Source organism: Staurois parvus, unplaced genomic scaffold (genome assembly GCF_062004578.1).
Source record: "Staurois parvus isolate SC_StPar_1 unplaced genomic scaffold, SC_StPar_1.0 ptg000301l, whole genome shotgun sequence".
NCBI lineage: Eukaryota > Metazoa > Chordata > Amphibia > Anura > Ranidae > Staurois > Staurois parvus.
The window spans coordinates 348697-372327 of record NW_028318097.1 but is presented as its reverse complement, the minus strand read 5'-3'; the positions used below and the strand labels follow the sequence as shown (position 1 = coordinate 372327).

The 23631-nt window shown below is 43.3% G+C and overlaps 1 protein-coding gene across 1 annotated transcript in view; it reads left to right on the top strand.

The window, feature by feature from the left end:
• LOC149457847 (uncharacterized) overlaps positions 1-23631 on the top strand; it is a 192233-nt gene that overhangs the window by 85479 nt on the left and 83123 nt on the right. Inside the window, 4 exon segments of the mRNA XM_089683085.1 lie at positions 2030-2208; positions 4357-4467; positions 17424-17481; positions 19943-20110. Coding sequence (XP_089539211.1) covers positions 2030-2208; positions 4357-4467; positions 17424-17481; positions 19943-20110 — 516 coding nt within the window.

Sequence of the window (23631 nt, the reverse complement as noted above, 5' to 3'; positions counted from 1 at the left end):
ATCCCTTCACTGGCTTCCACTAACCCAACGTATGAAATTCAAAATACTAACCACAGCTTACAAAGCCATCCACAACACTGCCCCTAGATACATCACCAACCTCATCCGCAGATATCGTCCAAATTGTCTCCTCATCCGCTCCTCTCAAGACATCTTCCTCTCTAGTTCCCTTGTCACCTCCTCCCACACTTGCCTCCAGGACTTCTTCAGAACCTCTCCCATCCTCTGGAACTCCCTACCTCAGTATGTCCGGTCAGCCCCCACCCTGTCTGCCTTTAGGCGATCTTTGAAAACTTACTTATTCATGGAAACCTACCCCTCCTCCACATAAGACCTGTACTTGAGTCTCCTCCATCAGATCATCCCCTGGAGCTATCGCCTTTTGTATCACCTCCCCCTTCCTTTAGATTGTAAGCTCCATGACCCGGGCCCTCCTATTCCTTCTGTACTGAACTGTACTGTGATTGGAATGTCCCCCTTTATATTGTAAAGCTCTGCGCAAACTATTGGCGACATATAAATCCTGTATAATAATAATAGAACTGATGGTGTTTGCGGGATCAGTGCCAAATGGATCAAATGGATTTCACTTTTTGAAAAGAACAACTAGACAACTATCCTGAGAGTCTACAGGAGCCCTGCATTGCACCCGCTCTACAGGCTTCCTAGGAAAATAAATATTTAATGCATCTGAAAAAAATGTGCATTTAATATTTGTTATGAAAAGGTGAACTTATCCTTCAATAATGTCCACAGATCACCATTTTATATAGAAAAGCAGACTTCAGGTTCCAGGAGAACCATCCAGGTGATGTACACAACCTCCCAGATCCATTCTTCTCCAGGATTCCAGACAAGATGTGCTCCGAAATAAGACCTAGAAATGATCAGACTGCTTTCTGTTGTAATTAAACCTAAACACCAATTCCAGACCACGCACATAGCCCCCCCTAAACAGGGCATCTGGACCCTAAATGTGCCCCCCACCAAACACTGTGCCACCAACTGTGCAGGATTTACCCCAGATGGTTGTGGACAGCAATGTAATGTTATTAGGGACAGGATTGGGGGTAAGAGGACCTGTCATGTTATTGTGGACAGGATTGGGGGTAAGAGGACCTGTCATGTTATTATGGACAGGATTGGGGTAAGAGGACCTGTCATGTTATTATGGACAGGATTGGGGTAAGAGGACCTGTCATGTTATTATGGACAGGATTGGGATAAGAGGACCTGTCATGTTATTATAGACAGGATAGGGGTAAGAGGACCTGTCATGTTATTATGGACAGGATCGGGGTAAGAGGACCTGTCATGTTATTGTGGACAGGATCGTGGTAAGAGGACCTGTCATGTTATTATGGACAGGATCGTGGTAAGAGGACCTGTCATGTTATTATGGACAGGATAGGGGTAAGAGGACCTGTCATGTTATTATGGACAGGATCGGGGTAAGAGGACCTGTCATGCTATTATGGACAGGATTGGGGTAAGAGGACCTGTCATGTTATTATGGACAGAATCGAGGTAAGATGACCTGCCATGTTATTATGGACAGGATCGGGGTAAGAGGATATGTCATGTTATTATGGACAGGATTGGGATAAGAGGACCTGTCATGCTATTATGGACAGGATTGGGGTAAGAGGACCTGTCATGTTATTATGGACAGGATCGGTGTAAGAGGACCTGTCATGTTATTATGGACAGGATTGGGGGAAGAGGACCTGTCATGTTATTATGGACAGGATTGGGGGAAGAGGACCTGTCATGTTATTATGGACAGGATCGGGGTAACAGGATCTGTCATGTTATTATGGACAGGATTGGGATAAGAGGACCTGTCATGTTATTATGGAAATATCTAATATATCTCAAAATGTGGAACTTCTACAAATGATAACTTGCCATTCTTTATGATCCATGAAAAGAGATCTATTGATTGTTGATTTATTCACTAAAAATCATCTCAGCTGTAGCTGTCATTGAGATGTCACTCATCTGTCTTCATCTCATCTTTTTATTGCAGAGTACATCGGAGGCATTGAGGCCGTCACACCAAGACCGACTAATATGCAGAATATCATGACTCATGGACCTTCTCCTCCACCCTCTCCCACAGAATACATTATGATTGGTGAATCAGGAGTCTGTCTAAGAATAAAGGCAATCTTTATACTAATGCTGAACACCACCGAGATCAGAAATGTAAGTCAGTCCTGAGCAGGGCTTTTTTCCTTGGAGAATAGGTGCAGGAACTCAACCCTTCCACAAACCGCTTCATATGGTGGGTGTGGCTAAACTTCAGTAAGAGGGTTTTAAAAGGTATTAACTATCAGGAGTGCATTACAAACAGAGTGCAGAGTACAGGGGTGCACTACATATAGAGTGGAAAACTAAGTGGCGCACTATGTACAGAGGGCATATTTCAAGTGTGCTCTATACACAGAGTGCAGGGCTCAGGGGTGCGCTAAGTACACAGTGCAGGATTCAATGGTGCGCTACATGCACAGTGCAGGGTTCAAGGGTGTGCTAAGTACAGAGTTCATGGATTAGGAATGCACTACATAAAGGGTACAGGGATCAGGGGTGTGCTATGTATAGGGTGCAGGGATCAGGGGTGTGCTATGTATAGGGTGCAGGGATCAGGGGTGCGCTATGTACAGGGTGCAGGGATCAGGGGTGTGCTAAGTACAGGGTGCAGGGATCAGGGGTGTGCTATGTACAGGGTGCAGGGATCAGGGGTGTGCTATGTACAGGGTGCAGGGATCAGGGGTGTGCTATGTACAGGGTGCAGGGATCAGGGGTGTGCTATGTACAGGGTGCAGGGATCAGGGGTGTGCTATGTACAGGATGCAGGGATGAGGGGTGTGCTATGAACAGGGTGCAGAGATCAAGGGTGTGCTGTGTACAGGGTGCAGGGATCAGAGGTATGCTATGTACAGGGTGCAGGGATCAGGGGTGTGCTATGTACAGGGTGCAGGGATCAGGGGTGTACTATGTACAGGGTGCAGGGATCAGAGGTATGCTATGTACAGGGTGCAGGGATCAGGGGTGTGCTATGTACAGGGTGCAGGGATCAGGGGTGTGCTATGTACAGGGTGCAGGGATCAGAGGTATGCTATGTACAGGGTGCAGGGATCAGGGGTGTGCTATGTACAGGGTGCAGAGGTCAGGGGTGTGCTATGTACAGGGTGCAGAGGTCAGGGGTGTGCTATGTACAGGGTGCAGAGGTCAGGAGTGTGCTATGTACAGGGTGCAGGGATCAGGGGTGTGCTATGTACAGAGTGCAGGGATCAGGGGTGCGCTATGTACAGGGTGAAGGGTTCAGGGGTAAACCACATACAGAGTGCAGAGTTGAGCTCTCTTTCACAGGCCCTTACCTCTGCATCCTCCATCCAAATCTCAATTCCACCCCTTGTCAGCTCTGACCTCTGCACCATTCCCTCCATCTCCCAACTCTGCACATCCCCCTTTACTGCTCTCATCTTCCCCCTCCCCCCATTCCCTCATAGCTTCCACCCATTTTACCTTTATAAATCTCCCTGCACTGTAGGTGACTCTACCTTTCTTATTTGCATCTGTGGAGCCACTGGGAGAGGCAAGCTGTCCTTGTAATCATGGAAGCCGGGCTTCTGTGTTTACAAGTGACCGTGGTAAACAGGGAGTGGAGGATGAGATCCAGAGGTGGTAGAACTGAGTTCCACCAAGTTCTTGTTGAAGAAAGCCCTGGTCCTGAGTATAATCTAGAAATTGTAAAGTCTTGAGAGCCAAGGAAGATAATCAGATCCAGGTGTACAAGTTAGGATTGGTTTAGATTATCCCATCAAATCCCGTGATTTCCAGATCAATGACTATATGACATCCTGTTCTGAGGTCATAGACAGGGCGGCCAGCAAAGGGCACTGGCCATAAGTCTTACAACAGTGTGCTATTATCATTGGTTGTGACAGTAAAGATCCCCCAGCTCTTATCATTGTGGTGGGTGAGGGAAGGGAGATATGAAATCTGGAAACATTCATCCAGTGATTGGAGTCATTCATTATACAGTATGAATATGGTGTCACTGAAATATGATTGGATAAAAACTCCAACATAAAACATACACTGCTGGAAGCAGCAAAACCAAAAAGAAAAGCTATGAAATGAAGAGAAGAGATTATATTGGGGATAACACATTCATGAAAAATATACTAAAACATAAGTCAGTGATTCTGATAGGTTAGGCAATGTTTAGGCCAGCAGAGAAGACTTTACTGGCTCTGATGACCCAACACTGCAGAAAACAATAAAGTATTTTTAATTCATCACTCTGGTCTGTTCTACCCTGATCATTGTCTGTGTTGCATTTTCTAGGTCACCATCCCATCACCTCCAAGCACACAGGCCAAAGGGTCTTGTTATAACTCCATAGCAAACCTGGAATTGGTCTTTTTAGAGGGACATCTCATCCTGACATTCATACAGGTATGGAGGGAATAGACTGGAGAATGGGGTGAAATGGGTGGATAAGACACGGAGGGTAAAATATGTCTTACCTGGCCATAGATTGATCATTATTTTTTTGATCATACAGCAGGCTGATGAAAAAGTGAGATGATTGGAGGAATCCTCCTTGCAGTGACATTGATGACTGATGGAGAAGATTTAACCAACAAGAATGTTCAACAGAAGTCAATTGTTAGATCAATGTCTGTAGAGCGGAGGCAGCCACACATTGTTAATAATTCATCTGGTCCCTGTTGAACCGGCTGAATTTTGATCCATCTATGGCCAGCTTAATAGTCACAGGCTTTCCAGCAGGTAGAGAAATGATGAGTAGGGATGACATTCGGGTGTTGCTACTGAGAGTTTGTGGCAAATCCTGCGTGTTCGCAGACCCAGCAAGCTAATCTGAGAATTCACTAGACTGAATTTGTTTGTAAATATTATGCACTGCCTGGCCTCTGAACCTTGGTCAGCTAGCCTAGAAGGACCAGTAATGGAGGCGTTGTTATGTGATAATCTCCTCACTATAAATAGGTGGGTTCCTAGCAGCAAGAAGGGAGAGCTGTAAATCCATGGGGGGGGGGGGGAGGTGAGTATTTTGCTATACAGTGCTATCATGTGCTGTATTGTGATAAATGACTACAGTGGGGTGGGATACCTATTTCTTGTGTACCCCCCAGGTTCATAGTTCAGCAGTAAATGTAATTGCTGTTTAGCTGCTGCCTCCACTTGCACTCTTTGTTTTATTAGGGTTTTTCCCACTTTTTATATTTCACAATTTTATTTTATTTCATGTTTATCCATTTTTTTACATTTTCTAGTAGGATACAAAATTGATTTAGAGGTGTGGTTTGGCACATGAAGAGGATAGCTGCATGTTAGAGGTGCTCCGGCTCTACAGCATGAAATCCACAGCCTAAACTAAGACTATCCACCATAGGCAAGGTCAGCATATATGCTCAGCCTTTTAAAACCCCACACTCACAGCTCGGGGCAAATGTTGCCTAACTTTTCTGGACCCAACCTGGTCCCCCAGCCAAGGCTCTATGGTGGCTGCTACATCCAACATGCCTCATGGCTCTCTGGCTCTGGACTATAACAGTGTAGGAGATGCTATCTTACTCTCCCTAATGAAAGTAAATAATGAAAATGTCTGACCTGCAAACGATAGCCTCAGACATTAAATCTGTTCTTTCATCTGTTATATTGAGGACTTGGATAACAGGGGGTGAAGGATGTACAGGTCCGGGGCGTACCTGAAACACTGGAACATGACCAGATACCTCACAATTTGCAAACTATTTTCAATGAGCTCTTGGAGAGGCCTCAGAACTCCCAGGCGGAGTTTGAACAATACCATGTGATCACCCAGACACAGCGCTAATGTGATCATAGCAGCAATCATCGGCTCCCAGGTGCATGCTCTGTGAGCCACGCAAGAGCCTCTGATTCAGGGAGACGTATGGGTACATCCACCTGCCTCACCGCAGGTCCCGTCCAGCCATTTATGTACATGGGCCAGATGGAAAGCAGCTGCCATCCTTCAGGTGCTGCTCCCACCGAGCTGTGTGGTGAGAAGTCATGTCTTCTTCATACATGCATGACCCAAATTAAACGTTGGTGACAAATACATATAACAGCTAAGCTGTGGTCTGCAGCATGTGTTGAAAAAGGCAAACACAGCTGAGCTCTGTGGAGTGGACTGGGGATGACAGTTGTCTGCACAGTGGAGCTCTGCTATCTAGTGGAATAGGGGTGTCTGTTCCCTTCACTCCTCTGTGAGCTTCCCCGAATTACATCCTGCTTTGCTGATATTTTGCTTCTCCCTCAATTTCCTCCTCTACTATATCTGACACCCAGGTATGGGTGGAAACCTCATCTTCACACCTTTTCCTCATTGGAGGAGCCAACTTTGCAAGCTGCATCTATAGGGAACATCTGTGCCAATTGGTCCTCCCTCCTTTTGTTCCCTTCCTCTGTACTCCCATAGCTCTCCTCCTCAATGTATGATGCAATGAATTGCTGTGCATCCTTTTGCAGCAAGTGGCTGACGCTGTGCTCAAATAATGCAACTGATCCCTCAGTGCCAGTTTGTGAGGTAATGGTAGTAGTAGCTTTGGATGTTGAGGACAAGCAGGGTGCCTTTGCAGCTGAAGATTAGTTCAAGATACTCTTCTCCTGGGAGACAAAGGAGGATCTAAGTGTATAGCATGGTCACTGCCTGAAAAAAAGAAAGGTAGATGTGTCCTGCCTCTTGATGCTGCACCCTGACCACTGCTCTGATGTGTGCATACAGAAGCCACTTGCCCCCTAATAGCTCTAGGGGAACCTCTGCCTCTCCCTTTAGGCCTCCCAGACTTTATGCTAGTGTGAAGGTTATTACCTACTTGTATTAACAGCTATGAACACAGCCTCATTAATGAGTTGTAGCTAGTAGCTGGAGCTTTGAAAAAGGGAGTTCAACTCCCGAAACGTCAGTTTTCCCACCGGGCACCATCATCACAGGACTCCAGTTGTGTGACATTGACCAATTTGGGTTCATTTTTAGTTTTTTACATTCGTTTTGTGAGTATCCATCTGTCACGTTTTTAATAAATTCATTTGTAACCATGGTAATGCACGAGGATATTGCGGCCTTTTGTGTTTTTCTTTTGCACATACACGGTGCACGCATCCATGCCACCATTACATCAAACATCTTGTGTGCGTAGTGGCTGTGAGGGGAAGATAAGAGATGAGACACTCAGCACCATATTTGTTGGTATTGGCCCATGGAGAAGACATACAAGGAGGACAACTATATGTACAAACATAGGATTGTGGGCAGAGGGCAAACCTTATGTAGGAAGTCATGAATAACAGACGGAAAATATTGGTCTGATGATTTAAAAGTTCTCTTTCAGATTTTATTACAGAGGACTGCAATATACTTTGCTTTTATCTTAGATGACTCCAGTAATCTGTGGATTGATAAAAAAAATATAACTTTGGTGATTCCCTTTATTCCACCCCTTTGTATAGATGGTTGTGGGTCAGACTAGTATATGTTAACACTCCCCCTGTTGTTTTTATGAAGTTCAACTATTGGCTCCCCAATAGTGTTGAAATCTGATGGTGGTCTCCACAGGCCGATTATACTTACTGGGACATGCCGCTATGAGACAGATGTGCTTATGTATATTTCTATGAACTGTTTATTGAAATATACATATGTTCATACTATATACCAATGGTATATATTTATATACTGTATCATAGATCAAGGCACCTAATATCTCGCCTGAAAGTGCGCTGAGAAAGGTAAGAGGAGAACCAGGAGAGAGCAGAGTCATGGAGGCCGATGGAGTGGAGTTTACTGAGGAGGAGTGGGTGGTCGACTGTGTCAAGGCAGCGGAAAGGTCAAGGAGTATGAGTATGGAGTAATGGCCGTTGGTTGGGATGAATATGGAGTAATGGCTGTTGGTTTTAGCAGTTAGTAGGTCATTAGTGAGTTTTAGTAGGGCAGTTTCAGTGGAATGTTGTGGGTGGAAGCCAGACTGTCGGGGATCAAGCAGGTTGTTGCCAGTGAGGTAGCAATCCATACGGTTGTAAACAAGGTGCTCAAGAAGCTTGGAGGCAAACGGGAGCAGGGAGATGGGTCTTAAGTTCAAACAGGTGAGGTCCAGCGAGGGTTTTTTGAGTATGGGGGTAACTAATGCATGTTTGAGTGGGGAGGGAAAGGTGCCCATGGAGAGTGAAAGGTGGAAGATGTGGGTTAGAGAGTTTAGGATAGAGCAGGAAGGAGGCTGCAACAGTCGTGAGGGGACAGGATCCAGGGGACAGTTGGTGAAGTGGGCCTTGGAAAGGAGTTCGGTAACTTCCTCAGTGGTAACAGGGTCTAAGGAGGAGAGTGTTGAGTGTGGTGTTGGGTCTGGTATGTTGGTTGAAGGAGGAAGTTTGACACTGGAGATCTCATCACAAATTGTGTTGATCTACTTCTTGAAATGACTGGCAATTTTCTGCGCAGTAAGTAAGTTGGTGGGTGGAGGCAGTGGGGGGTGGAGTAAGGAATTAAAGGTAGAGAAGAGTTGACGAGGATTGGATGAGAGGGTCTTGATGAGAGTGTTGTAGTATGTTTGCTTAGCAGCATGGAGGTTGGAGTTGTAAAGTCGTTCAGGGATTTAGTTTTATGCCATGCTCGCTCAAGAGTGCGGCTGTGTCTCTTGAGACTTCTGGTGTCATCTGTTTGCCAGGGTTGTGACAGGCGAGGCCTGGTTCTGCGTGTAGAGAGAGGAGCAAGAGCGTCCAGGGAGGATGATAAGTAGTTGTTGTAGGCAGATGTAGCCAGCACTGGGAAGGACAGGAGTGCAATTTTATCATAGAGGCGCTCAGCAGCAGAGTGAAGAAGGTCAGGTCTGAGGTGGTGGAGGTTTCTACAGGTAACGGTTTGCTGGTTGGAGGCATGGGAGGTAGGAGGCATTGGAGTGGGTGGTGGATTGTGACCATTGTGTTAGGTTAAAAGAGGAAGTTAGGTTGAGTAGTTGAGAGGTGGCAGAAGTGTGAACATTGAGTGGGATGTTAAAGTGACCGAGGATGATGGCAGGCAACTCAGAGGAGAGAAAGTACGGTATCCATGCTGAAAAGTCATCAAGAAAGCGTGAAACTGGGCCTGGGGCTGAAAGATGACTGCGACCCTCAGACAAACAGGAGAAAAGAGACGATTGCAGTGCACTTCAAAAGAGCGAAGGGACAGAGACGGAGGGACAGGAAGAACCTGGAACGTGCTTTTTGGGAAAGAAAAAGTCCAACTCCGCCCCCTTTTCGTCTACTGGATCTGGGCGAATGAGTCCAGAGGAGGCCACTATGGAGAATGGAGCTGAGGAGACAGAGTCAGAATCCTGGACCAGCTTTCAGTAATAGCAAGTAAGTTGAGGGAGTGGGAGAGGAAGAGGTCTTTCATAGTAGACAGTTTGTTAGAGGCTGAGCGGGCATTCTAGAGGGCACATAGGAGGGAGGGGCCGGCACGTGGAAGCAGGGGAATGGAGATGAGAGAGTGAGGGATGCGGCTGCAGCCAGAGAAGGGAGGCTGCTGCTTCTCTGGGTTGGAGTTTGATGGTGGAGGGCCAGAGTTTGGGGCGATGTCTCCAGAAGTTAGTAGTAATAGGAGGGTGAGGGAGGTGAGGTGGGAGCGAGATTTGTATGAGGGCAGATTCTGCAGTGATTTTGTAGCGGTGACATTATGTGGACCAGGAGAGAGCAGGAGATAAGTGCAGTGATATTGAAAGGGCAGAAGTGAGGGTGATATGCACAGGTTGTGTGGAGGGGGAGGAGGGGTAAACAAGAGAGAGTTTGAAAAGAGAGGGCATTATAGCAACAAAGAGAGTTAGCAAGAGCATGCTGGAGAGAGGAGAGATAACAAGGTAGGCTGATGGAAAGAGGTAAGAGAGGGAAGAGCACTTGCAGACTACTTGGGGTGGAGCACTAATGTTTGTACTTGCCTTAGTCAAAGTGCCGTGTTTAAAGTGCCATGCACTTAGCGCTGTAAATACAGTTTGCGCAGGGAATGCCAGCCTGTCCCCTGACCAGCCATCCAAAGGACTGTACTGAATTTATACTTGGATGGATGGGGGGGGGGAGGTTAGGCAATCGTTCAATTAAGAGCTAATAAAAGACACATGGGGGAGGTGTTCTGCCCTGAACAAATTGCAGGCAGGATGGACACAAGATAAGGCAAGGTGGTTGATCTCAGCTAAGGCACTATGAGGCTAAGGTCACTTCATACAGGCAAGTATACACAATAGTTACAAAAAAATCTAACAAAGCAGATAATTTCAGGCATGCAAAGTAGCTTAGTGATTGAGAGAGCAATGAAATCGGTTACCAAGGGCAAAACGAAGGCAGATGTCAGTTGCAGGCAGAGCAGGACGTTTCAGAGAGCAATGGAAGCAGCGGTTACCTGGAGGAGCAGAGGAGAAATGATACAATGAGGTCACATGATCACAATGTAAGCAAAGCTTCTATGAATCAATCTAATTCATAACAGCTCTGCTTCTCTTCCTAGTGAGCTGTGATTGGCTCACAGCTGTCACATGATACATGGGGCCAATCACAGCACTCTCTACCATGTGACCAACTCTAGCCAATCACAGATCACTATCTTGAGCTCTCAAAAACCTAACTCATTCATGACAGTTCGTGAATGAGTTAGGTTCATGACAGCAAGCTTTGCATTGTAGCAGAAATGATCTTTATTTCTCCTGCAAAGCAAAGTGTAAAAAAAAAAAAATTCTGCTCACCCTCACGAGAGTAGTACAATGTTACTATGGTAATGTTGTACTATTCTGAAAAATGTATTTACATTTTTTTTTTTAAATGTAAAAAAAAAAATAAAATAAAAAATACCATATTGAGAATTTTTAAAAAAAGTTAAGAGGTTTTTTTTTATTTCTTGCCGACCGCTTACCCACATTTTGCAGTCAAGCAGCGGCTCTGGGAACAGTGACGTAGTCTTACGCCGCTTCCTATTTCAAGGTTGTGAACTCGCCTGCACCCCTTGCTGCCCCCTCAGTCAGTCCAGGGAGAGAATAGAGAACATGGCACCAAGTAAAAGCACAACAATTTACACACACGTTAGATTAGCACATTTAACCCTTTGATCGCCCATCACCCAGCCAGTACCATTAGTACAGTGTCAGTATATAGAATTTTTCACTGATTACTGTATTCCTGCCACTAGTGACATTCCTGCTACTGGCTGACTATAGAGATGATCAGAGACCAGAATGGCTCCAATCATCTCTATGGTCTAAGAGACCGGAAGCTACGAGCATTTCGTCATTTCTGTTTCGCCGGACTTTATCCGTTTCAATACCGTGCAATTTTACACCTTCCTGCCCAGGCCAGTTTTCAGGTTTCAGCGCTCTCACACTTTGAATGACAATTGCGCGGTCATACAACACTGTACCCAAACTAAAATTTTATCATGTTCTTCACACAACTAGAGATTTCTTTTGGTGGTATTTAATCACCGCTGGGGATTTTATTTTTTGCTAAATTAACAAAAAAAGACCAAAAATTTTGAAAAAAAAACACATTTTTCTTTGTTTCTGTTATAAAAGTTTACAAATAAATAATTGTTCTTCATAAATTTAGGCCGAGATGTATTCTGCTCCATGTCTTTGGTGAAAATAACCCAAATTAGGATGTATTATTTAGTTGGTAGGAAAGTTATAGAGTTCACAAACTATGGTATAGATCTGAATATTGATCAATCCTGAAGTACTGACAGCCAATCTAATTTCTTGAGGTCCAAGAATGTCAGAACAGTACAGATATCCCCAAATGCCCCCTTTTTGCAGAGTAGACAGTCCGACGTACTTCATAAGAGGCATGGCGAGTTTTTTGAAGTTGTATTTTTTTGTCATAATTTTTCGGAAAATGAAAAAATTAAAAAAATTATTTTCACTATTTTTTTTTTTTACATACTGTCACCAGTGCAGTACAGCATCATCATATAACTGGCATGGCGGTGAACAGGGACACTGACTGGTGACAGTATGAAAAAAAAAATATATATATATATATATTTTTTTTTATTATATTTAATTTTTTATTACTTTTTTTTTTATTTTTTTAAGATTTTTTTTTCATATTTTACTTTAACCAAAGTAGTGCAATGTTACCATAGTAACATTGTACTACTTTGGGGAAGTGATCAGTATTTTTTTTTTTTTTACACAATTTGCTTATAGCAAAGAATTACTTTGCTATAAGCAAGCATTTATCTGAATGAAATCGATTCATTCAGCTTTTTTTTTTTTTTTTTTTGTGCTTAGCTGTGATTTGGTCACAGCTAATCACATGACATGTGCATGTGATTAGCTGTGACCATTCACAGCTAGGCACTAGTATACAATGGATGGCATCATGAATGAAGCCATCCATTGTATACAACTGTCATGTGACCTGCTGTGATTGGTCACAGCAGGTCACATGGTACCAGCAACGGGAGCCGGTACTCGGATCTGTCATCGGCCGTGTCCGAGGTGCACGGCCGCTGACAGATCGCACTGCTGCGCCGCTCTGCATTAGCACAAACGGCGCATGTGCGGGAGCACGCCAAATGGAGGGACACAATTGAAGCCGCCAAACGGCCATTGGCCGGGCGGCTAATGGTTAACAGCGCCATTTAGCAGAAATCATCTTTATTTCTCCTGCAAAGCAAAGTGTAAAAAACAAAAAATTCTGCTCACCCTCATGAGAGTAGTCCAATGTTACTATGGTAACGTTGTACTATTCTAATAAAACTATTTTTTTAAAAAATAAAATAAAAAATAACATATTGAGAATTAAAAAAAATGTTAAGGGTTTTTTTTTTAACTTCTTGCCGACCGCTTACCCACATTTTGCAGTCAAGCAGCGGCTCTGGGAAAAGTGACGTAGTCTTACGCCGCTTCCTATTTCAGGTTGTGAACGCACCTACGCCTCTTGCTGCCCCCTCAGTCAGTCCAGGGAGAGAAGACGGAACACGGCACCAAGTAAAAGCACAACAATTTACACACACATGTTAAATTAGCACATTTAACCCTTTGATTGCCCGTGTCACCCAGCCAGCGCCATAAGTACAGTGTCAGTATATAGAATGTTTCATTGATTACTGTATTCCTGCCACTAGTGACATTCCTGCCACTGGCTGACTATAGAGATGATCAGAGACCAGAATGGCTCCAATCATCTCTATGGTCTAAGAGACCGGAAGCTACGAGCATTTAATCATTTCCGTTTTGCCGAACTTTACCAGCACCATTTGTAAATTGGGAAAGCACCCACATCACACCAGTCTTGGTGATATCAGATTATGTAAGGGCAGAGGAGATATCTAGAGTCTAATAGACCCCAGATTTCTAAAAATATAATACCTGTCAATGCCTATTGCAGTCATAGGGTGTTCTGTCTCTCCAATCTAAGCATTGAAAGTGTGATCTCTGTAACTTACAGTTGTGATAAAATAGCAATAACTTCAACCTCAGCTGGATACCACAGTCAGTGACTCAATCGAAATTATATCTTGTAGATCTTGTGAAGTTTATTCCATAAACTGAGAGAATCTTACAACAATGAACATTCAATAGGTCAAAAGATCATAATGTGCTTCCTTCATGACATGAGGCTAGAGCTGCAATGCATTACTGGGAAAGGTAGAGGGCTATCTATTCCGCATTAACTAAACAAAAGGAAAAGGAGGAGCAGAAACAAAATATAGAAACACATAAAGGCATATGACAGTCAATATGAGAGTCATGTGAAACATGACAAGGGATATTTACATTCTCTGTGATAGCAAAAAAATTAGCAAAAAAAAAGGGACAGTGTAAAAATAATTTAAAAAATCAAAATAACAAAAAAAAGCACCCTCATCCTCCCAATGTGCGCATCTGCCTGTGCAAGCGTTGACCCTGTGCCTGTATGTAAACAGCAGTTGCACCATGCATGTGAGGTATTGCCGTGAACATCAGATCTAGGGCAGTAATTCTAACACTAGACCTCTTGTGTAAATATAAATTGGTGATCTGTAAAGGCTTTTAAAATGTCACCTATCGATATTAAGAATGTATGTACTTGGTCGCCATTGCACAGACGTGCAATTTTAAAGCATGTCATGTTTGGTATCTATTAACTTGGCATACCATCATCTTTTATAGTTTATCAAACAATTGGGCAATATATTGTGTGTTTGTGCATTAAAATTCTAAAAAGTGTATTTTTTCCAAAAGATTTATATTTGAAAGATCGCTGAGCAAATACTGTGTTACGTAAATTTTCAACACCCACCATTTTATTCTCTAGGGCCTCTTCTTATAAAATACATATTATGTTTTCAAAGTAATTTTCTAGCAAAAAAAACAGTATTTTCATGTGACCAAAAAGTGTCAGAAAAGGCTTGGTATTCAAGAGTAGGTGATGTGTGACAGAAGCTTCTAATATTGGCCCTGAAATGCCAGGATAGTACAAGCAACCCCTCCAAATGACCCCTTTTTGGAAAGTAGACACTCCAAGGTATTTTCTAAGGGCCATGGTGAGTATTTTGCAGATCTCATTTATTTCCACATGTTTTTGGAAAACGAAGAAGAAAACAAAAGTATATTTTCTTTTCTTTTTTTCAAAAATTATATCTGTAAAATATTAACCATGCCTCATATCAAATTTCTTGTGGTGTCTACTTTCCAAAAAGGAGTCATTTGGTCTGTGTGTGTGTGTGTGTGGGGGGGGGGGGTGTTTGTACTATCCTGGCATTTAGAGCCTCTGAAACTGTGATAGGTAGTGGGGAAGTGATATGAGGAAATATGCCCTTTGAAAGCCTGGAGGTGGTCATTGGATTTTGGGGGCCTGTATGTAGCTAGGCTGCCAAAAAGCCTCTCACATGTGGTACCCCCATACTTGGGAGAAGTATAAGAATGTGTTTTGGGGCGTTATTGTACATATACCCATGGCATGCATGAGCAATATACCATTTAAGTGACAACTTTTTGTAAAAAAAAAATATGTGTTTTTTGAAAAATTTGTGGCAAAAATAAAATGTCCCATGGACTCAACATGCCTCTCAGCAAAATCCTTGGGGTGTCTACTTTCCAAAATGTGGGGGTGCTTGTACTGTCCTAGCATTTTAGCACCTGAAGAAATCTGATAGGCAGTCAGAAAGCAAAAGCTGTGGAAATTCCAATGTATATACCATAGTTTGTAGATGCTATAACTTTCACACAAACAAATTAATATACATGTATTGGGATTTTCTTTTCTCAAAGACATGTAGCAGAATATATTTTGGCCTAAATGTACGACTAACTTTGAATTTATTGTATATTTTGTATAATTTTTTGGTTTATAGAGCAAAAAGTAAAAACCACAAAGGTGATTAAATGCCACCAAAGTAAAGCTCTATTTGTGTGACAAAAAGGACCTAAATTTCATTTGGGTTCAGCATTGCATCACCGGGCAATTACCAGATGAAATAGCGCAGTGCCAAACAACAAAAAATGGCCTGGTCATGACGGGGGGTAAATCTTCCAGAGGGCAAGTGGCTAATCTCTCCATCCATGGGGACAGCTACAGTATATACTCAAAGATGTATGCTGAGCAACTTTATTTTTTAATATGGATTATTAATTATTGATTATATGATACCACAGATGACCTCTGTCTGCCTCATGAAGCTGATTGAGCAATGAGTCAAACAGCAACACGCCTACTCCATGGTTTGGTGAAGTTATCCAGCAACTACGGGAGTAGAGTTGGATTATGTAATAGGACAATCATGTCCTACATCAGGTGATCTATGTTAAAGTGTATATCAACCCAGAAGAAAGAAAATGTAATATACAGTATTGCAGTTTAGCAATTCCTATATGTGGTGGCTGCATTAGTTTCATTCCTAGGGTGCAAAACAGAAACAAATGCAGCCTCCACACCTAAGGATCGGTAAACTGCAATTATAAACTTTTATTTTTGGGTTTGGATACACTTTACACTGTAAGAACCACCAACTATTCAGTGACACACAACAAGGTGTTCCTAAATAGGACTGTTGGGTCTCTGGACTGTGAATAGAGGTTACGTAACAATATATAGCCCACCACACTGCAATCCACAGTAATTCAGCACAATACAGTACAATATAGAAAATAACTCTCCATAGACAGACCATCAGCTCTCCCTAAACTACTACAACACTCACTGACAAATGGCTGCTGGGAACTCACCTTTTTATAACCGCTTCCCGATGGGCTCATGTAGATTCACTCTACAGGGCAGCCGCTCTGTGCAGAATCACATCAATATTTATATACAGTATATATATATATATATATATATAGTACGTGGTATTGCATTTCCGGGTAGGGGGTGCTTGCTCACGCCTGCCCGGCTGTGCTGTGATTTGTCACAGCACATGCCAATCACTGAGTCCTGGCCAGTGATTGACCGCCGGCACCCGGCAATCAGCTCTGAGTCTTACAGAGCACAACTCTGAGTGTAAACAGCACAAAGCTGTGTTCAGTGACGGGGGATCTAGTTTTTTTTTATATTTAGCACTGACCATTGTAATAAGAGCACTGGTTATGTCAGTGGCAGTTAGTTCCCACAAAGTGTCAGTTAGTGTCAGATTGGCCGCCTCACAATCACAGTCCCATTATAAGTCGCGGATTGCTGCCATTACTACTATTACAAAAACATTTTTCAAATTCCAGTATATATTCCATAGTTTGTAGATGCTATAACTTTAACACAAACCAATCAATATACACTTATTGGGATTTTTTTTTACCAAAGATATGCAGCAGAATACATTTTTGGACAAAACTGATTAAGAGATTTGATTTTTTTTATTGGATATATTTTGTAGCAAAAGGCAAACAATCTTTACATTGTTTAAATTGTTGTTCTTTTTTATTTCATATAATAAAAAAATACCACCAAAATAAAGATCTATATGTGTGAAAAGATATAAATTTTGCTTGGGCACAGTGTTGCATGACTGCGTAAATGTCAGTTAAAGTAGAGTAGTGCCTCATAGCAAAAAATGACCTGGTCATGAAGGGGGGTAAATCGTCCGAAGGGCAGGTGCATAATGAGGGGGCTGGCACATAACAAAACCTCCAGTATTGGTCCTTCTAAACCAGCTGACCTAAGTTCAAAGCCTGAGCAGTGCATTATAATGACAAAGAATTGCATTAGTTCTCCAGGCTGGTGAACCTCAAACATGCAGGATTCACTGCAAACCCGTGATAGCGCTGAACCTGAAACGTATCCCTAGTGATGACAGGCCGGTATCATGGGAAGCCATTTGTAATAAGAGGGGCTCTATGATCTCCAGATATCAGACAATATCAGTTGGACTATTTGGAATTGTGTATCCTGAAAAAATGTATTTATGAAATATTTCTTCATTGTTCTTCTTTCAGAATAAGTATGACAGTTTGTTTTTCCTGACATACATTGAAATTTACATCAAGAGAAAAGGTAACATGCCAAAAAATGTAAACTGTAAGGATATTTTAACAACAAATTAAACTTGTCAGCACAGTGTTCAGATGTACATGTACAGTTGTGTTCAAAATAATAGCAGTCAGACATCACTAACCGGATCAATCACTGTTTTTGGTAGAAATGATATTTCTACATGGCAAATAATTTCCTAGCAGGTGTAGTAGAGTAATAGAAATCCAACAGACCGAACAGTCATGACACGCATGCTGCTGATTCTGTGTCATTGAATCACTCATTGAAAGGGGCGTGTTCACAATAATAGCTGTGTGGAGTTCTATTAGTGAGGTCATTCATTCTTTGAAAAACAGGTGGCAATGATTGCCCTTATTTAAGGAAGGAAGGCAGCAAATGTTGTACATGCTGGTTACAGTGCATTTCTCTCTGAAATTCTGAGGAAAATGGGTCGTTCCAGACATTGTTCAGAAGAACAGGGTACCTTGATTAAAAAGTTGATTGGAGAGGGGAATACATATAAAGAAGTGCAGAAAATCATCGGCTGCTCAGCTAAAATGATCGCAAATGCTTTAAAATGGCAACCAAAACCTGAAAGACGTGAAAGAAAGCAAAAAACTACCATTGGAGTGGATAGAAGAATAGCCAAAATGGTGCGGACTCAGCCAACAATCAGCTCCAGGAAGATGAAAGAAGGTGTGACATTCCCTGTGAGGACTGTTACAATTAGAAGACGCCGATGTGAAGCCAAGCTATCTGCAAGAAGTCCCCGCAAAGTCCCACTGTTGGAAAAAAGACATGTGCTGAAGAGGTTACAATCTGCCAAAGAGCACATTGACTGGCCTAAAGAGAAATGGGGCAACATTTTGTGGACTGATGAAAGTAAGATTGTTCTTTTTGGGTCTAGTGGGCGGAGACAGTTTGTCAGACGACCCCCAAACATTGAATTCAAGCCCCAGTACACTGTGAAGACCGTGAAGCATGGTGGTGCAAGCATCATGATATGGGGATGTTTCTCATACTACGGTGTTGGGCCTATTTATTGCATACCAGGGATCATGGATCAGTTTGAATCCATCAGAATACTTGAAGAGGTCATGCTGCCTTATGCTGAAGAGGAAATGCCCTTGAAATGGGTGTTCCAACAAGACAACGACCCCAAACACACCAGTAAATGTGCAACATCTTGGTTCCAGACCAACAAGATTGACGCTATGGAGTGGCCAGCCCAATCCCCGTATCTTAATCCAATAGAAAACTTGTGGGGTGACATCAAAAATGCAGTTTCTGAGGCAAAACCAAGAAATAGAGAAGAACTGTGGAATGTCGTCCAATCATCCTGGGCTGGAATACCTGATCACAGGGGCCAGAAGTTGGGTGACTCCATGCAACACAAATGTACAGCAGTTCCCAGAAACAGTGCGACTACAACCAAATATTCATGAAGTCATTCAAAGGAAAGCAAAATCTTCAAACATTTCTCAGTTTATATAGTGAATGTTTGAGTTTGTAAAGAAGAATACAAACACTGCCACTTTTTTGAACCATTTAATATTCACTTTTCTTCAATTTGTTAGAGGAACAACACAAATTTGATCTATTTTTCTTCATGTTTTGATTTGGAATAGAATGTGTCGTGTTCCCAATGCATTTGTATGTATGGAAATAAAAACTATTAGAAGGATTTTGAGCTTTATTCACTTTTTTCAACACGTCTGCTATTATTTTGAACACAACTGTATTAGTCCAAGTTTAAGGGCCATTTTATCCAAAACTGACATTTCAGTGGTTGGTTAATACTGGAAGGTTAAACCCCTGGACAGTCTCTTCTGGGAGTTCCCAGGTGTGCACACTTGCAGTGGTGACTATGAGGACTTCCCACAACACCTCTCCTGAGTTCTGGGGTCTGCATATCTTCTGTGCCCATTATGAGGAGTTCCACCATCCCTCCACAGAGTTCCCAGCTCTACATACCTGCTGTGCCCATAGGGGGTTCTCACTATTCCTGAGCTGAGTTTCTGGGTTTGCACACATGCTGTGTTTATTACCAGGGGTTTCCTCATCCCTACACTGAGTTGTATCTTTACCTAATATTATATCCTTGAGTACTAGTCCTAGTCTTGTTCCTCTCATCCATTTTTATTAGTCCCTACTATAATCAGTTGGTCCATGGTGTCATGGCCTGAACTGCCTTCTGTCCATACATGAATCTAGGCAGGATTACAACCATTTTCTTTGTTAACCCTACTTGTATTTTTTTCATTGTTTGTTTGGGAAATGCTCCTTATGATCCTCAGCTGGGCTGCCTTACAAATCAGTATATTAGTCTAGGCAGGTATGGCATCGTTCTCTTTGTATCCCAGCTCTAGCCATGTCCAGCCTTGTTTCCTATGTATACCATCCCCTGACCACACATCATTTGTCTTCCTATACTTTTCAGTCACGATCAGATATAATCTATATGTCTATTTTTGCTTTACAGAGAAGAACTTCATAGGTAAATATGACTTTACAGAAGCCATGGCTACCCCACTCGGACAATCATTTACCAGTCAAGAAGTGAAATTTAGGGTTACTCCTGAGGTGAGCGTTGTGTTCGTGGAAGTCAAGGTTCAGGCCTTTGAACTGGAAGGGGACAATTTTGGAAGAGGTGAGTCACTCTATAGGATGACAATATCAACATTCATTATTAGAGATGAGCGAATCGAAGTATCCGAAGTGGAATTCGAGTCGAATATCGGAAAAATTTCGATTCGTGCCGAATCCGAAAAATAGCCTAATTCGGACGCGCGAATCGAAATTTTTCAGAAAATGGCGGCTGACATGTGCGGCGACGGAGCGGGGATGTCTGGGAAGGCGCGCAGACAAGGCGCGCTGACCCATAATGCATTCCTCAACTACATGTGATCGCATCAGCCAATCAGCAGCCAGCCAGCCAGCACTGTGTAATGGTCGAGCTATAAATAGCAGCCATTTTGGAATTCTTCATTTGCCTGCAGTTATTGAACAGAGGCAGACCGCTCTGTACTAGGGACAGGGACAGAGTTAGGGCCACAGAAACGATAATTGGGGACAGAGAAAAGTTACTTAGGGACAGAGAACCATTACTCAGGGACACAGACTTGTTAATGAGGGCCACAGAATCGTTATTTAGGGACAAAGAAACGCTAGTTAGGGCCACAGAATTCATAATCAGGGACAGACAGAATTGTTACTCAGTGCCAGAGAATTGTTACTTAGGGCCACAGAAACGTTATTAGGGCCACAGAATTTTTACTCAGGGACAGACAGAATTGTTACTGAGTGCCAGAGAATTGTTACTCAGGGACAGACAGAATTGTTACTGAGTGCCAGAGAATTGTTACTTAGGGCCACAGAAACTTTACTTAGGGCCACAGAATTGTTACTCGCACAGACACAGAATTGTTACTCGCACAGACACAGAATTGTTACTGAAGGCCACAGAATTGTTACTTAGGGCCACAGAAACTTTACTTAGGGCCACAGAATTGTTACTCGCACAGACACAGAATTGTTACTCGCACAGACACAGAATTGTTACTCGCACAGACACAGAACTGTTACTGAGGGCCACAGAACTGTTACTTAGGGCCACAGAATTGTTACTCGCACAGACACAGAATTGTTACTCAGGGCCACAGAACTGTTACTTAGGGACAAAGAAACGCTAGTTAGGGCCACAGAATTCATACTCAGGGACAGACAGAATTGTTACGGAGTGCCAGAGAATTGTTACTCAGGGACAGACAGAATTGTTACGGAGTGCCAGAGAATTGTTACTCAGGGACAGACAGAATTGTTACTGAGTGCCAGAGAATTGTTACTTAGGGCCACAGAAACTTTAATTAGGGCCACAGAATTTTTACTCAGGGACAGACAGAATTGTTACTGAGTGCCAGAGAATTGTTACTCAGGGACAGACAGAATTGTTACGGAGTGCCAGAGAATTGTTACTCAGGGCCACAGAAACTTTACTTAGGGCCAGAGAATTTTTACTCAGGGACAGACAGAATTGTTACTGAGTGCCAGAGAATTGTTACTCAGGGACAGACAGAATTGTTACTGAGTGCCAGATAATTGTTACTCAGGGCCCCAGAAACTTTACTTAGGGCCACAGAATTTTTACTCAGGGACAGACAGAATTGTTACTGAGTGCCAGAGAATTGTTACTCAGGGACAGACAGAATTGTTACTGAGTGCCAGAGAATTGTTACTTAGGGCCACAGAAACTTTACTTAGGGCCACAGAATTGTTACTCGCACAGACACAGAATTGTTACTCGCACAGACACAGAATTGTTACTGAAGGCCACAGAACTGTTACTTAGGGCCACAGAATTGTTACTCGCACAGACACAGAATTGTTACTCGCACAGACACAGAACTGTTACTGAGGGCCACAGAACTGTTACTTAGGGCCACAGAATTGTTACTCGCACAGACACAGAATTGTTACTCAGGGCCACAGAACTGTTACTTAGGGACAAAGAAACGCTAGTTAGGGCCACAGAATTCATACTCAGGGACAGACAGAATTGTTACGGAGTGCCAGAGAATTGTTACTCTGGGCCACAGAAACTTTACTTAGGGCCACAGAACTGTTACTTAGGGCCACAGAAACGTTATTAGGGCCACAGAATTTTTACTCAGGGACAGACAGAATTGTTACTGAGTGCCAGAGAATTGTTACTTAGGGCCACAGAAACTTTAGTTAGGGCCACAGAATTGTTACTCAGGGACAGACACAGAATTGTTACTGAGGGCCACAGAACTGTTACTTAGGGCCACAGAATTGTTACTCGCACAGACACAGAATTGTTACTGAGGACCACAGAACTGTTACTTAGGGCCACAGAATTGTTACTCGCACAGACACAGAATTGTTACTCGCACAGACACAGAATTGTGTCAGGGCAGGAGCTGAGGAACGGACAGGCAGGCCTAACAATGTAACGCACTGGCTGACGACAACCACCACCCACAGACCGAAGTCCCTCAGGGCGCGGAGTCTAAGTCCCAGGCTGCCCTTCACCAGGGCCCCTGATGGTGGGGATGGACTTGACGCAGCCAGGAACCAGGTCGCGGCCCCCGAGACACCTCAGCTGCGGTAATGGCCGCCGCCAATGGCGTGTAGCTGGTGGAAGAGACAAAAGAGTAGTCAGACAAGCCGGGGTCAACAACAACAGGACAGAACAGTACAGGACAGCAGACGAGAATCACAGGTCACGAGCCGGGTTCAGCAACAGAGGGTCAGATCAAAGGAGAATACAAAGAATAGTCAAGACAAGCCGAATCAGATACCAGGAGAGTCACGAGAGTCAGAACAGAGTAACAGCAACACAAAGACACAAGACACAAGTGCAAAGAGCATGTGCGGGCCACAGGCTTATATGTCATCAGCCACACCCCTCTGGAGGATGGACCACAGAAACCTGAAGGCATAAAAGGGCTCCCATCATGCACAGCAGAATCCAAGATGGACACCAGCACATGAAGTAACATAACCACAGGGAAAAGGTAGGACCTTGACAAATTGTTACTGAGGGCCACAGAACTGTTACTTGGGGCCACAGAAACGTTAATCAGGGACACAGAATTGTTACTGAGGGCCACAGAACTGTTACTTAGGGCCACAGAATTGTTACTCGCACAGACACAGAATTGTTACACAGGGACACAGAACTGTTACTGAGGGCCACAGAACCGTTACTTAGGGCCACAGAATTGTTACTCGCACAGACAGAATTGTTACTCGCACAGACACAGAATTGTTACTCGCACAGACACAGAATTGTTACTCAGGGCCACAGAACTGTTACTGAGGGCCACAGAACTGTTACTTAGGGCCACAGAATTGTTACTCGCACAGACACAGAATTCTTACTCGCACAGACACAGAATTGTTACTCAGGGAAACAGAACTGTTACTGAGGGCCACAGAACTGTTACTTAGGGCCACAGAATTGTTTCTCGCACAGACACAGAATTGTTACTCGCACAGACACAGAATTGTTACTGAGGGCCACAGAACTGTTACTTGGGGCCACAGAAACGTTAATCAGGGACACAGAATTGTTACTGAGGGCCACAGAACTGTTACTTAGGGCCACAGAATTGTTACTCGCACAGACACAGAATTGTTACTCAGGGA